General features: G+C 33.1%; 2 protein-coding genes and 1 long non-coding RNA gene across 9 annotated transcripts in view; 2 read left to right on the top strand and 1 right to left on the bottom strand.

Annotated features, from left to right (window-relative positions):
- Positions 1–16,670, top strand: part of LOC122530306 — a 44,822-nt gene that overhangs the window by 2,614 nt on the left and 25,538 nt on the right. Inside the window, exons 1-2 of one of the 2 annotated variants that reach the window (XR_006306963.1) lie at positions 7,764–7,844; positions 7,916–8,046. The exons of the other annotated variant lie outside the window; for it this stretch is intronic. The gene's annotated coding sequence lies outside the window, so the exon portion shown is untranslated. Of the gene's footprint in view, positions 1–7,763; positions 7,845–7,915; positions 8,047–16,670 lie in introns of those variants that run through there. 2 annotated transcript variants of the gene reach the window in all.
- LOC122530304 (serine proteinase stubble-like) lies at positions 236–8,017 on the bottom strand. Of its 6 annotated transcripts, XM_043657135.1 has the most exons (9): positions 7,528–8,017; positions 6,794–6,838; positions 5,039–5,290; positions 2,988–3,073; positions 2,821–2,906; positions 2,279–2,416; positions 1,696–1,832; positions 1,466–1,623; positions 236–865 (listed from the first exon to the last, which is right to left on the bottom strand). In XM_043657135.1, the coding sequence occupies exons 1-9, from the start codon at positions 8,015–8,017 to the stop codon at positions 707–709; spliced, it is 1,551 nt and encodes a 516-aa protein (XP_043513070.1). In that variant the 3' UTR covers positions 236–706. The 6 variants fall into 6 exon arrangements, with proteins under 6 accessions (XP_043513070.1, XP_043513068.1, XP_043513073.1 ...); XM_043657133.1 differs by having other exon boundaries at positions 2,821–3,073; XM_043657138.1 differs by lacking the exon at positions 5,039–5,290.
- On the top strand, positions 3,602–6,340 carry LOC122530307. The gene is made up of 2 exons (XR_006306964.1): positions 3,602–4,365; positions 4,763–6,340. It is a non-coding gene; the product is annotated as an uncharacterized LOC122530307 (long non-coding RNA).

Below are 16,670 nucleotides of genomic sequence, written 5' to 3'. Positions count from 1 at the left end.
AATATGTACAAGATTATAAGATATTGAATACTGAAGACATCCAAAATAATCAAGATTTTCGAAATTAAGACTCAGAAAGATTCAAGAAACTTTGAATCATGTTCGAAGTGATTCGATATCGTAAAATATCAGAATTATTATTAATTAATTATTATTAAGCTTGTAGCATGATAATTTATTTTGTAATTGTAATATGGTTCAAAAGTGGTCCGTTTAAATTAAACCGAGGATAAAATTAAAAAAAGAATTAAACGTTTATTAAGCGCGATAACAAACGAATATCACACGCACTTAATTTACAAGATATCCACATCATTACAGTTCACATCATACGCCCAACATAAAATGTGTCTTTTGCTCTAAACAATTCAGACAATCAACGAAAAAAACATCACCGGGCGCGAGTTGTAAGTTACCACAATTTCCACGCATCACCTTGTTTAGTTAGAAAGTTACATAGTTTTACACGTTAACGATTCTCCCATCTCTCGAAGATGGACTACTCTGTCTCTAACATTATCTCGTCACTATGTATCACATTCTTCGAGCGTAGAATCGTCGAAATTCCCAGTTATACATCTGCTAGATCCTCGATATTGTTTGCCAGCCAATTACGAATTTGTCAGTGATTCTATCCGGTATCGTAAACTTTGTTTCATGCAAAGTTTTTACAGAGAACAATCTCTATGCATTATGACTTGTTTCGCTACGAATTGATCACGTAGGTTATCCAATCGACTGTTTTAGCTACGCGATGATAGATTCCTGGCTGGCCTGGCTGTGCACACGAGTAACCTGCTGAGACGATACCTATTAGGTACCATCGTCCTGTTTTCTCTAACATCAGGGGCCCACCGCTGTCACCCTGCAGATCATAGCATATAAATATATTTATTAAACATGTTATTCTTTTTGTTAATTAAATTTATTAATTTAAAGTATTTATTAAACATGTTACGCGTTAAATATTGTTGACAATCGAATATTGGTCACTCGAATCTCAAGGGAAAGGAAAAGAATTCGAGTTACGAATGTTTCGTCTTGTCGAGAGAAAACTCTACTTGTAGAAGCTCTGTGAAGTGTAAAGAAATTTCTTTTTTCCATTTCTCTGTTTGTTCTTGTTTAATACCAATTGGTCATCAAAATTAAATTCTAGACTATGTGAATTACTATGTGTATAATAACAAAAAAATTTTTGAAATTAGAAAATATTGTTAAAAATTAGAATCTATAATAATTATTGTTATCTATTATAATTAACGTCTATAATAATTGTTAAGAATTAGAAGCTATTCTTCTGAAAGAAACAATCTCCAATTGTCATCATACACATTTTTGTATTCGTTTTACGACGCTGCTTTAACTCTCAACTAATTTTACGTCTTATATCATTTCCACTTTCTATTAATTTTATCATTTCCACTTGTAGAAATTCTTTAGTAACTTTATGCCATATTAAACTCACTTGGCAGGAGTCCTTGCCACCTCCACGATAACCGGCGCACATCATTTCGTCATAAATCACAACGTTAATCCCATTGGACCGGTGCCACCTTTCGCAGATTCGATTATCTATCACAGGTACGTCCACCGCTTGAAGAGTTTTCGGGCGTAGTCTCGACCCTATTCGGTTCAAGAAAATTCAGTACACGATATTCAGTACAGTCTACTAACGTTTCAGGTATATGTATTTACCAGCCTGCAACGCTCCCCATCCTGCAGCCCATCCATACTGTCCTAGAAAGTCTTCGTTCTTCTCAGGCAAACAGATCGGCGCTATGTGAGGCATGTAATGAACTGGACGATCTAATCGTAGAACAGCCACGTCGAACCTGGACAATGGACAATTTTATTTTACCCTCGGACAATGAATAATTTAATCGGTCAATTTAAGGTAGATTCTCTTAGAAAGACGTCAGACGTACATAAGTATTTTTGTACACTGAGATACATAGTTACGTCTAACGCTTGTAGAAACACTTTAAAATCGATGAGTGCAGAGTCTGTTCAGTTTCATAATAGAAATTTAATTTCTCGTCATTATTAAAGAAAGACCATGGATTCCTCGAGGCGATTTCTAAAGCCAATGTGCAACCTATACTGAATATTTTATATAATTTTTCATATTGTGTGCAATTTTATATTGTTGGATTTTCTATAAATACGACAATGTAAAAGTACAAATAGTAATTTAAAATGGAACTTGCAGAGATCTCTGACAACATAATACATTCATTGATCGAGGGCTAATTGTTAAATTCGTCAAATGTTCACATACCTATCAGCTTGAGGAGTAAACTTGAAGTAAGGATGAACACGAATCTCTCTAACACCGAAAGTGTAAGCTGGTAAAGTTTCAGTAGCCGAATTGACTACATAGTCGCCTAGGGTGACTTGGACTTGACGAGCAGATGCCCTAGAGATAGATTACGTTAAGAAAGAGAATATCTTTACTTGTAAAATTTTTACAATCAAGATTTCTAAGTGTGTCTTAATGTTTTGCTAACATTGTAATTCATTAAGTTGATTGATATATTGATCCAGATCAGTAAAGTGCAGATATTTATGAAAATTATTAAATAATAACTAAATAATTAAACAATTATCAAAATAATTAAAGATTTGTTTCGTCTGTTAAATATTTCTATGCATCTTTCCATTTTCAAATTTTTCACAAATATATAAAAATCTGTAGTTCATTTATTAGCTAAGAAACGATAATAACTGCAGTGCTAGCAAAACATTGAAACGCATCTCCCTTAAAATTTTCGAAAAATTCTACAGGTCGTAGAATCGTTGTACGTTCAATATTTTACTTACTTGGCTACACAGTGTCCAGCAGTGACAACGTGGAATCGATTAACGAGAGTGCCGCCGCACCGGCTGGATCCGATTCGTATGTACGCCTGAGAAAGTAGAACATTTTCTCTGTTTAAAACATGAGAAGCTGGAAATGATTCGACTTCGTTAATGCACAGAAATCTGACCTGCCATGGAAAACTGCCAAAGCCTGCTTCGTCGCCTCCGACGATTCTTCTCTGCGCAGTTTGCTTCGAGGCGGGAATCCCGCAGCCTGTAATTACGAGGATGTAGATTCTCTACTTTAATCGAAACACTCGGTGTTGCAGTGTTCATTCACTAGCAGCTCTTGAAGAGTTAGTATATGCGAAGTATATGCGGTGATAGTCAAAACTGAGTGAGCCTTAAAATTTGTTTAGCATTCTTTTAAAAATTTTTTATTACGTTGAGATTTGCAAACTGTGATGATTCTTTCGTAGTATACAATCTATAATCATTAAATTTACAATATATGTATATTATCATATTACTACCTCAGATTTAGTCTTCACTTTTTATAAGGTGTATGCTCACTTTTGACTCTCATTATATAAATATACTATTCAAAACAATTAGAGGATTATTATCATACTTTAATTTTTTATACCTTCTCTTTGTATTTGTATTTGTATTGTATATTTTTTAAATTATCTTTATTCCTTCGAGATATATTTTTTTTTAACAATATAAAGGCTGTCATATAAATTATGTTACGTACAATTTGACAAGTATAAAATAATCGTAATTTTTAATAAAATTTTACGTTCCAACAATTCTCAATCCAATCATTTTCTCAGAAATTATCTTAGAAAATGCTTGAATCTTACAAATAATATAACAATTTATTAAGTATATAGAATCTTTTTTATACTTTTATTTCTTTATTTAGCAACAAGATTGATCATAACAATAATCCTCTAATTATTTTAACCAGCATATATATTCGAACATTTTTGTACCGCGACATCTTTCTCTCGGTAGCGTTTCGTTAGTCTTCAAATTAGTATTACCGAATTAGACTTGGAGTAATTCAATCAGATCACATTTCACGATCAAATTACGGAACAATTGTACATTTTCATTCGCGACTTCAACAACTTTCAAAAGTTTCAAACGCGATCCCATCCAAGAGAAAAAGAAAAAAATTAATTCGCAATTAATCGGCAAATTAATCAAATCCTACATGTGAGAATAAAATTTACAATTAGAAATCGAGATCGTAATTTTGGGGGGACGAAGGACAAATTCATTCCTCGCGAGCTAGGGAAACCGGAAGTGGATAACGAAATTCAAAGGACTCGCGTGACAAGAGAACCGTCGAAGAAGTGCGGAACGGATTCGTTATCACGATGAACATGCAAGATCAATTGACAAATAAGGTGAGAAAGGAAACAGGAAGATCGTGATACATGCAATAACCGAAAAAGGAAGATGAGAATTAATTAAATAGGATGGCGTACATTCTGTTATACCTTGGAAGATACGAGCAGAGAAAGTGAAGGGATTCGATGACATGCTGAGGAAAGTGTAAGTGATAACGAGTAATTTACAAGTCAAGAATGTTTCGACATGCTGAAGAAAGTGCAAGTGTAATGTTCGTAGGACGAGAGAAAAAAAAACAGCAAAGTAGAGTCGAGTCTCGAGAGAACGTGAAAGAATCTCTACTTAATTTCAAGAGGCTATAAAAAATTTAAGTCATTTGAAATCTGCTTTAGCAATATTATTATTTAGCAATTTCTATTTATCAATAATTTTTAAAATTTAAATGTAAATTCGCTACATTCTTTTTCTCTTTTTACGAATTTTCCTTACATCACTTTCTGAAAAAAACATTTATATTTTTATTTATTTTATATTATTTTTTAACTAACAAATACATAGTATCGTCCATTATAAGCTCGTGACAAATAGTTCAAATCAATAGTTTCAGTCAAAAATCTTCACAGTGGAGCGAAATGAACAAAATATGGTAAAAATTAAAAAAAATATGGAAAGAACAAAGATGTGGAAATGGGACCGAGAAAAAATTCCACGACGCAACGAAAGAAAGAAAAAGGGGAAAGAGATGGAAGAAACGCTTTTTATCCAAAAAGAGGAGAAAATAACATCATTCAGGAAGCATTTCCAAAGAAGAAGAGAGCGGTGGTTGATCATGCTAGTGCAAGAATCGGATTGGCATGCTTTTGTAGGAAGGACTTACGATCATCATTGGCGTTCTCCGTGTAAGTATCCAACGGAAGCGGCTGAGATTGATCTCTAGGTGCCTCAATCAGGTTATAATCAGAGCTATCTTTCGGTTCTTTCCGCTGACAACAAGCGTACATGATGCCACCGCAACTGCCGTCCAATAGGCCAGCGGACATCCAGCACATTAGAAAAAATTCGCAGCTTCGTCCGTCAGCGCACAACGTATCGTCACCCTTCCACAGCGGTCTTTTTTGTTGACGCGGCTCTGCACAAAACAGGGCAAACTGTTCTTTCTTCACCTTTCTCTTTCGCGACATTCTCCCACGAATATTCTCTTTTCTTTTTCCAGAGCGAACCGATCGAAATGAAATAATGGAAGGGCGTTGTCACTCGGTGATACTTGTCTCTTTTTAATTGTTAGACACATGTGCGATAAGAAGAAAGCAAGGTCTGATTACTCCAAGCCTAGCTTCAGAAATACTTTCGCAAGAGAAATGACACTGCCCGACAGATCTTAATTTCTTGTGGTTTTTTTTTTTCTAGCAGCGAACAATCAGTTCTGATAGATTTCTGCGCGCTGATTGTGAATCTGAAATTGGTTTTTCCTTATCACTGTCGGTCTATTAGAAAATTCAGTTTTGAAAGGGGTAATAAATTTTAAAGTTCGATTTTATTTCGTGTTTAAATAATAAAAGGTATACAATTTTCATTTATGGGAAATAATTTTATTTCATTTATGTGAGATTATTTTCCCATTACACAATTATGTAGTTTTACTATTAAAAACGTTCTGTGCCTCGCTGAAGCATATAATAATTAATATTATCGATTGAAGGTTTTATCAAACAAAGTCGTTTTTAATGAAAAGTGATTTACATTGATTAGCTTTTGAATTTTCCATTTATTACGTTTTATTCAATTAAAATTTTAATATTAATTTAATATTAATTTTAAGTTAACAATATAATAGATATTAAATCAGTAATATAATAAATATGAAATAATTATCAGAGCGATGAGAACCGATTTTTTGAGGATAATTTTCAGTTTTTAACTATTTATAATATAACAACATTAAGTTCAATTAAATTTATTTCCCTTAAATAGATATACCTCTATCTTTTACCATTTAAACATAAATGTTCGTTGCACATTGTTTAGGTTTAAAAATCTCTAGGTTTCCCTTTGCCAAAATCGAATTTTCCAAGAACTAACGAGAAAAAATGTATTTCAGGTTCTAGTCTGTCAGAAACTGTTATTCCCTAGGAAAAAAAAAAAAGAAACTTCTTTTCATGTTGTCAACAGCATAATTGAGCAACTCGCGAGAGTATCAAGAAAGGCACGCAATAGTTTTAAAAACTGAGCGAAATAAGCGTTATTTCACGGGGTGTCGCTAATACAATTGCGATGCGGTTTAACGAAATCGTAAAAGCAACAGGAAAGAACGTTCGAGGGTCTCTGTCGTAACGATACGACCACTGCGGATGACGGAAATCGTCGCCACGACGGAAACCGGTCCGGCTGGCACGATCGTTGCGACACACGGTTAGGATATTGCGCCCGGGCACTGTTTAATTTTCAATTATCCGGCTGGTACGAAATCCAAAGGCGCGATGCAATGTAACCGAGTATCGGTTTCACTCATTGGATTAGCGAAAGAGCGAAACACGAGCTTTCAACAGGTACAATTAGGAATCACGATTTGTCGTTAAGGTCGCTCTCTCTGTTAGACCACCGATCAATGCCGATCGATTCACGGAGAACGTACCTGACTCTAACCTAGGATAATCGTCGAGGATTTGCTTTCGATGACCTGAAACAACAATTTCGTCTTTTAAACGAAAGAAACAAATTTTCGGGCAGAAGTTTGTAATCAAGTGTGCTCGAATAGCACATGAAGTAAAATGACTCGTTTTTTATAATTAAATCAAATTATTAAATACTAAAATTAGAGTTAAGCCTAACTTGTGATTTGTTAAATAATAAGTTAATGACATTTCTAAATATTAGAGTTATTCATAAGATAACAATTTTCTTAATTCGATGCTCAACTCTTTGCTAGTCCAATAAACCAAATTATTTAGGACTTAAATGTATTTTTGAATGAATTTTATATACATTTTGTATTATAGTATTATATACTGATAGTATATATATTTACATTTAATATGTACTAATGTGTATATTTTTTTATATATATTATCAATGTAATATATGTATATATATATATGTATATAGATGAAAAAAAAGTATTTAGAAATTTGATGAACTATATAATATTAATTGATTGTACAATAAATTTAATTGGATCATATTATATAATACTAGTCGTATAATATTGTCTATTATACTTTAATATTAATATTATACTTTTATATTAATAATATACTTACTATTATTATACTTTAGTTGTAATATTATTATATAATATTTATTTCTAAAATGTTCAAAATGTGTAACAAAAGTGTATGTATTATCACTGTATTAATTTAATTAAATTACCTCTGATCTCATCCTCGAAATCTGGCAAATGGTTCGATTGCTGGAAAAACGAGGATGCACTGCCACCAACTGGTGATGGAAAATCGTTATCACGGAAGATCAGTCGTGGAGTTCGGTGTCCCATTACTGGCCTGTTGTATTCGGAAATTGGACTCCTCCACAGCGACTTGTGCTGTCTCCAGGATGGGAAACGAACACCAGGATGCGCACCGATGTTCCTCCCTATAGGAGGTCCACCACCCTCGAAGACGTAACCGGCTGGACCACTTGGAAATCGAACGTATCGACGTCTACGAGATGAATTTAAAATAAAGCTTGTACGATTTCCATCGTTGTCGATACGTGGTTCGATGTAACCGGGATTAATGATCGTCTTTGGCTTGCTAAGGCTCGATCCTGAGATCTCTGTTTCACTGCTGGCACGATTCGAGGATACGATGAGGATTATTGCTATGAGTAACCATTGGCACGATCTCGCTGCACCCATCATTTAGCTGGAATACAACGATGAACTTTTTGGTGAGTTAAACTTGCTTGCAATGTATATTTATAAAGATTAGTAGAAATTAGTAGAAATTAGTAGAAATTTAACCATATTTGGTATTCATTTGATCTTTTTATACTTAACTTCGAAAGTTGTTTAGACTTTGAATATATTTTTATATTTTTAAATATTTATTTATTTATTCATTCGACGAAGTACATCCTTTAATATAAAGGAGAAATGAATAAGAAGTACAGTAGAAAACAAAATAAGAAACATAATTATACAATAATAAAATTAGAAAATTGTATAACTGTAAAATTGTTTTTTATACTTTAGATAAGTATAAATTTGATATAATATAAAAGTATAGGAAATGAGCAAAAGAAGCAATATACAATAACGAAATTAAAAGTTAAGCACAAAAATAACTTCTTCATAGAATCGAGAAAATGGACAAAAGTTAATCTTCTTAGTATCTTATCGTTTTAAAACACTACACAGTTTTATCGTAAAAATAAAACGCGTAAAAATCTTCGAGCACTAAGTATCTGACGGGACACTCAGCAAGACATACATTTCCTATTATGAAACTGTATACATTCTTCTTATGAAACTAAGGGGATGGCACTTTTAAAATCTTGACTTGTAGTGATTGTCTGCTTGCAATAATAGTATAAAATATACAATAACTACTTTAATATTCAGACACTAAATATTGAAAATGTTTTAATTTTGTAAAAAGAAATCGTATAATGAGAAGCTTGGGTTTATTTGAATGCAAGTTTTATCTGAACCCAGATGTACTGTTGTAGGATTTTTTTTTTGCAAAATTATAACAGTTAAAATATTAATGTAAGTCACTGTATATTCGTGTAATTTGAAAATTTGTTTAACGACATTAAAAACAATATTCTAAGATCTTTTTAGCAAAGGTGTTGATCTTACTTTTTCAATTATCTCTATAAAAATAGAAATTCGCATAAATATCCACGTTCTACTTCTACATCAAACCTAAAGAAATCAAGTTAATGATTGCGACTATAATCGAACAAAAAGATTTAAACTTCGCCAACTATTGAGAAAAATCGTTCGCGACGTTCACAATTTAAATACTCCACTTTCCCCTGTGTTTAACAGCGTCGCTCTTTTGGAACCACTTTTTTCCCTCCCATTGTTTGCCCTTTCTTCCAGTCTCTGCTTGCGTTGTAACCAGCATCCTTTCCAAGTATCATTTACGATAAAAACTTTGCACTCTTTTAAAACGCAACGTGCCTAAATTCTGTCCTTGCAAAACTGTTATCTCGCCATTTGTTTCACCGATAAGCTCTTTCAATTAACCTGTGCAAATTGTTAAACATTCGATATCTTTCGAGGCAAGGCTGAAAATACAAGGTACCAAGTGTTCCCATTATGAAACACAGCGCGATGAAAGGGTAAACAATTGTCGATTTCCACGACGAAGAGTAAAAAAGGCCACTTCGGTTATCATCGGGATCAATTTGATTGCACTTCTCATAGCGATATTATAACGTAGTTTATATCGTATAGTTTATATTATATGAGAACACCCGAAATTAACTCTTAACCGTTACCATTAGATCACCGAGAACCGTAACATTTTAGAATTAAATTAAATTAAACTAAATTCAAAGTAGGACAATAATAATGTAGAATAGAATTAAATTATAAAATACAAATTATCTAGCACAAATTACTATAGTCATCTACGATCCAACTAAATTCTCTTTTCTCTATTTCAACAATCATCCAATGATTCATTTGGATTTCTTTCCTCTTCGATCCACGAGTTTTGCGTGTCTTCACGATTGATCACGCCTTCATCTTTCGTTAGAATCAATTTTCCAAACACCAAAGGAAGAAACGTTGCGTGAGAGAGCTTAACGAGCCACGCAGATGCTTCTCGACACGAGTTCCTTGTTTTTATCAAAGTGCACGCAATGATTCGTGACTAGGTTGCATGTTTGAGATTGATTCAGTTGATTTTCTGAGAAAATGTCGTCAAATTGAAATAAGATATACAATAGCATTAAATATTACACTTGAATTTTTTGTCATGGGAAATTTTTATGTATATATCATACGTGTTGAATTGTGATATTATTAGTACTAGATTGCAGACATTTATGCGTATTTATATTTTGTCATCAATTTTTAATCGTTTTACAACCACGAATATTCCTATACAAAAATATATTGCTCGAGTAAAAAATACTATTATGAATACTCATATAGTTCATTTTGAACCACTCATTCTTTTCCACAATATTCTTCTCTAATTTCAATCGAAAAAAGGAACGTATCTCGTTTACAATTGCGCGAATCATCCCGTACGAACCAAAAGAAAAATAAAACTTACAATTAAGTAAAATCTGAATTAGTTCTCCTTTTGACCTACTCGTCCTCGGAAAGCCGGAAATCATCAACGTCCGGCGTCGTGGGAGTAGAAAATAAGTTCCTGGTGCGCCGATCGAATGAATTCTTTCCCAATTGAACGAAAATATGTTGTTTGCGTCATGTTGGCTCCGTAACGAGTGAAAGTAAAACGAGACTCACCCGGAACCGAACACATCGATTATACACGCGGAGATTCATAGTGGTATCCGGACAGCATCCAGTTGTTGGTTGTTGGTCAGTTATTAGGGATATTCAGAAGAAGTGAAAATGTCAGACATTGAGTTTTATTGCCCCCTGTGGAAGAGATTGGGCAACAATCAGCGTAGCCATCGTGCCAGTTGCATTAATCATTAGTTTGACCACGTTCAAGTCAATTTAACCACGTAACGGTCCTTGTCACCCCGTTTCGTAATGGGTTAAAAAATCCTCGCCCAAAAAAAAACGGTCCATTGTCTGTTAATCGAGAACCAGAACAGTCAACGAACGAGAAGAAATTTCAAGGTAAAGGAATGTCGTTAGTTAGAGTTAAGAAGAGAGGTGACAAGAAAGAATAGAAATTGATATAGATTCGTCCAATTCCACCTACAATAAGTGAGATATCTCTTCAAATGTATATTAGAAAATATCGATTGTTAGATTAGATTTTGTTTATAAATATTAGCCGAATAAACTGACTGAAAGAGTTTGGGGGTTTGGGGCGTTCATTTGAAACACGAATGTGATAAGTATTAATAAGCGTTTTTGTACACACTAATTATTAATGGTCTGTGTTTTTAAACATCTAAGTTGCAATTGTTTAATGATGTATTGGCCAATTTTCGAAGAAACAATACAAGTAGGTAATAAATTAATATAGCAATTACTAATAATTAGTCTGCAGATTTTCAAGCGTTTATAAAAGGTTCGAAAGTGCAAAATTGCACATGATACGAAGAAACATGTTATTATAATGTAAATTATAATATATTAACTGCATCAGTTTCACCTAAGATCTATGCCTAAACGATTAATAACAAGTACCTGTTAATATTAGTTCTTATAAATTGATAAATTACTAATAGATTGTAGTAAAGATTAACAGGCTCGAATTTTAACGTAATTTTTTATATTATAATAATTATATTATATATATATTATATATATTTTATATTATATATATATTATATATTTTATATTATATATATATTATATATTTTATATTATATATATATTATATATTTTATATTATATATATATTATATATTTTATATTATATATATATTATATATTTTATATTATATATATATTATATATTTTATATTATATATATATTATATATTTTATATTATATATATTTTATTTTATTTTATATTGCAATATTAATTTGTCTATCGACATTAATTATCATTTTATTATTTACTTGCGTTTCTTCTTTAAAAATCGATCAATCGGCTCATTTTTCCAATCAAAACTAATATATTTAAAAATACATAGTCTATCGTAAATTTTCAAGAAAAAAAAGAAACAATCGATGTATAACGTCCTTGCCAGAATAGCATCGCGCTAGCGAGTGAATGGTTCGATGTGTTAGTAGGTCATTGGCTCTGTCGTATAGATCCAGCAGAAGTGAAAGTGCACTTCTTGCATACACGACAGTGTGAAGTTCATGTTCACGCTGTCACTCGCCCCGCCGGAAGTTCCATCGACCATCGACCATGTTCTTTTTATTCTTTGATTCCTCTGTTGATCTAATCAAGAAAACGAATGATAAAATGCTAATAGACGCAAGAATCAGTATTGCACATTCATTATAATTATCCGAAACGCGGCTGTACTAGCTCTTTCAATTCGATAATAAATGTTATCGAAAGAAGCCTGACATGAGCGAAAAAAAAAAAAAAAAATAAAGTCGCAAGAAAAGTGAAACCCGGTAAAAAAGTTATTCCAGTTTCTAACTAGTTCCAAACCTGTTAGTGGCCTTGATTCTCTAGCTACTCGATAATATTTTCATTGCTATTTTTCTTATTTCTTCCTTGGCGACATTCTCCATTGATCGTTGATCTTGGATTAAAGATTTAGATGAATGATAACCTATTTTCTCTCATAATTTAATAATTACTAGTAATACCAGATATTAGTTTAATAGAAATAAATAATAAATTAATAGCAATTACTAATAATCAACATTTATAAAATTGTAATATTAATAACTAATATAATATTAATGTCCAATGAATACTAAAGGGTAGAAAAATATAACTTTATCACTCGTCCTTAGAGAGAAGACGAAATTCGTCGACATTTATCTTCATCCTTCCCGAAAGGACCTCATATATCATAATCAATTATTTCTCTTCTATTACACATTTCAGGCAAATATGATAGAAAACGCTTCTATCATCGTTATTGCAATTATACGAATTGCAACAATTCGTATAAATATCAAAGTAAAATAAGTACCAGAAAGATCTACGGGAAAAAAGGATCGCGAAAAAATCGTCGGTTCCCTGAACTTAATCGAAGGAAAAGTGATAGAGGATAAAAAACGAGGTAAACGGTAGAAAAGGCAATGTATGTACAAGCCGCACGAACTTTCACCTTCCTGCGGCTAGTACGGAGACTCTATCATGCTGCCTTATGCTCGAAAGTAGAGATGGAATCAAGTAACTCACAAGTAGGATCTTTAGTCGAATCTTTAGTCCTCTAGATTTAGATTAGATTTAATCCTTTAGAACTAAAGTTTCCAATGGTACGAATTATTTATTATTCTTACAGTTCCTCTTTAGGATTTCCCCTGATTATAGAGAAACTATAGTACAAGTTTTCGTTCTATTATCGTTTGCCCTTTCCTATTTTCCAAGATAATATTGAAAAACAATGTATCTTTTAATTCCTGGATGATTTTTTATGTCAGAGATGTTTTATTACTGTTTTTCTGTGTACGATTTTGAAATGTTATTTTTAAAAGGAACATGCTTCTCCATTGCATATAAATATATCTAAATGTATCGCACGTATACAATATAATCACTTTTATATTCAGTTGTTTTACCTTTGGAATTTCTAGCGAAAGGGAGGAGAGACTCACCCTGTAGAATTCTAATTTCTAAGATTCGAGTACTATTTGTAAAAGTTTCGAATCTTACTACTCATAAATCGGCAGGCACTCATTCTAGAGCTCGAAATCAGCTCTTATCATCTTATCTACTTTCGAATGGTATTCGAAACTTATTGTTAGTTAGTCGAACTTAACACGGATTCGTAAGTACATATTGGACTTGATCCCATCCCTAGTCGAAAGTACCGAGAGTTTCTTCTCTCGTCTCTCTGGTACGTCACTATACGAGATACACAGGCACATAATTGTAGCTTCGTCTCCCAGCTGTTCGTGAAAGCCCACGTGCGTTGATCTCGCGTGTGTTCCGCGAGTGTTTTTTCTTTTTCTCTCTAGCTCTTTTTCTCTGTGTGTGGGTGTCTCTCTCTCTCTCTCTCTCTCTCTCTCTCTCTCTCTCTCTCTCTCTCTCTCTCTCTCTCTCTCTCTCTCTCTCTCTCTCTTTGTGTCTCTCGTCCTGGCTGTCGTTTATACGTCGCGTTGGTGCTGTCCGGTGCCAGCCGATTGGCGCCACACGGGTGTCCGCATCCCGAATTCCGTGTGAACCGACATTAAGAGCACGATCCATTACTTTCTCTGCAAAGCGCACAGGCGCCATTTTACTTTCGCCGAAAGCAAACGGAGAAAAAGCCAAAATAAGAGAAGTGCGCGCGTGAAATTTTGTTTTCGTCTCGATATCGGCCCCGTTTTCTTCCGTGGCGATCGTACCCATGATCGAGAACCTAAATAACAAAGCACCGTCTTTTTGACATAGAATGGCGTCTAATACAGCTTCAGAAGATAAAATATATATGTCATAAGTAATATATCTCGTTTCTAAATTATACTTTCATTCAATGTATAATTTATAAATTGTATTTTAATTACAATTTCAATACTTGAAAATAACAGTAACGCGAATAGAATATTTCTGAGAAATATAAACATTGTAATTATGTGTTATAATATTGCAATTAATCTTTAAATCGTCGGGTTTTAGTTGTCTATAGTAATTAATGTTATACTAAAATTTTGGGCATTTAATTTTATTTTATATCTTGTAGTCTCCATGACGGTGATTAAAGTAAATTAAAAACTCGGGAATTAAGTATAATTTAACCATAAATTGTTACAGTATTCGATGGCTCAACAACGTCAGTCAATTATAATTTCAACATTTAAAAATATTAACATCACAGACAAGCTATTCATTTGCTTAAAGAATTCATCAATTCTCTTAAAATCTTGAAATGTTCTAAACTCTTGAACTTGAAATGTAATTCGAACGAACTGTAACTGCTGTTTATTTTGCGAAGATCGACATTCACGCGATGCGTGATCGCGTATATCACCGTAATTTCCGCAATACGGCAATAAACGATAACAAGGCCCGGAACGGGTTAATTCACTCGAGCCACTCGGTTCAGAAGAAAGCGAACGAACAAAAAATACGATCTCTCGTCGAGTGAGTGTAACGGGTATTCGGGAGCCAGCTTCTGGAAATGGTAATATCGTGCCGTACCGTTTTTTGCCCCCTTGATATTTCGATAGAAATATCAGCGGCCTGATTGGCCCTTTAACGCTTTTGCGTCGAACGATGGATACGCGCGAGTACACGTTCCACCTTTCGAAGGAGAACCGGTTCGAAGAAATCTGAACGGTTGCAACTTCTGCTCTTACTTCGTGGCCTTGAAACGGCTATACTTCTTCGCGGTCTAGTTCACCAGATCACCCTTTCATGACAAACACTTTCCATTGTGTAACGAGTTTGCTCTCTTCATAATTCTCCCTCGTCGCGTTTTCCCTCGCCGCATAAAGTGGCACCACGCAAGTGTAGAAGCACAGTCAGTCTCTTCCTAACCCATTAAGAGCAATATCAATGTGGTGTTGAATCAAACTACTTGAATTTCTTGAAATTTCGCAAAATTATAAAACCAAAATGAAACATATAAAATATTGAAAATTTCAAATGCTACTAATAATTCAATCATCGGGTGCAGTAGACTGGATAGTCAATTAAAATCTCTGGATAGTCAATTAAAAAGTATCAGCTTCGTCTGCCATTGAATATCAGACGATTCGTGCAGCATAGTACGGTGTACATATCAAGATTCATGAATATTCAATCGATGGCACGCGTGTTATCCGACACACTTTTCCCCCAGTTTCATCTAGGGCCTCAGATTATGCTGTTTATGCGCGAATTAATTTCTCCTAGAAAGTAACAATGCAGATCGTTCCGCGATCGAGCGCCACTGGAATTGTTCTATCTCTTGATGAGAGAGGAAAGGAAAGAATTGATTTTATACTCTAATATAAGATTCGGTGTTTGACTAATTAAAGATCAACGTTCTATTTATCTCTCAATCAATTTATATCATAAGATTCTATTTTCTAATATTACAACAATGAAAAGAAATTCCAAAGATTCACTTAACTTAATTTTTTCATCATCGTGCCTTTCATCTAAATTCTATAGTTTTATGAAATTTCAAGTATTTATAATATTACGATGTATTATTACTTGGTTCTTGATCGGTTGATCAAGAATGTTTGAAAGAAAAGGAAGAAATTAAGCATAACGGAATAATATTATAAGTATTTAAATACTTACTGAAAATTAATAATATTTTAATATAATGTAATTATTATAATATAATAATAATATTATAAATTGTTTTAATTACTCTCAAACATTATAAAATCATAGAATCGAGCTAAAGATATAACAATGAAGAAATATTAAGCAAATCCTTGGAATTTCATAGCTTCATTATTTGAAAAAAGTAATACAATTTAATTTATTAATTGAAAAGAATTGCAAATATTGTGTTAATAAAATGTTAATCCTTAGTAGGTTCATGAAGCTTATAGCCTTCTTGTTAAATAAGATTCCATCCTACTAGTAGAGGGTTAACTTTAAAACTCCTAACCTTTGACTTCCCACATAAATTTCTACTTTAAGACGCATATTGTCTTGTGCATAGTGTTTTTCATTTCAGACTTGTGTATATGATACGAAATTCTCCTTAAGATTTCCAGGATTGATCAACCTGTATGCACACAATATTCCTTGCATGTAATGATTGAATCCTCAACATTCAAATATCAAGCTTAAACACGTAACAATAAATATCGAATATGAATTTTTTGCACAAGAGAAATAATTTT

This window comes from Frieseomelitta varia, unplaced genomic scaffold, assembly GCF_011392965.1.
Source record: "Frieseomelitta varia isolate USP_RPSP 00005682 unplaced genomic scaffold, Fvar_1.2 scaffold_337, whole genome shotgun sequence".
NCBI lineage: Eukaryota > Metazoa > Arthropoda > Insecta > Hymenoptera > Apidae > Frieseomelitta > Frieseomelitta varia.
The sequence above is the reverse complement of the archived record's forward strand: the minus strand, read 5'-3'. Positions and strand labels throughout refer to the sequence as shown.

Bases quoted from the DNA above. Each gene is read 5' to 3' on its own strand.
- LOC122530304 (XM_043657133.1), bottom strand. From the start codon at position 8,017: ATGATGGGTGCAGCGAGATCGTGCCAATGGTTACTCATAGCAATAATC. The intron at 6,839-7,527 runs GTAATTTAATTA...TTGTTGTTTCAG, and splicing joins TTTCGAGGATGAGATCAGAG to GTCATCGAAAGCAAATCCTC. The intron at 3,074-5,038 runs GTAAGTCCTTCC...TCGTAATTACAG, and splicing joins GGAGAACGCCAATGATGATC to GCTGCGGGATTCCCGCCTCG.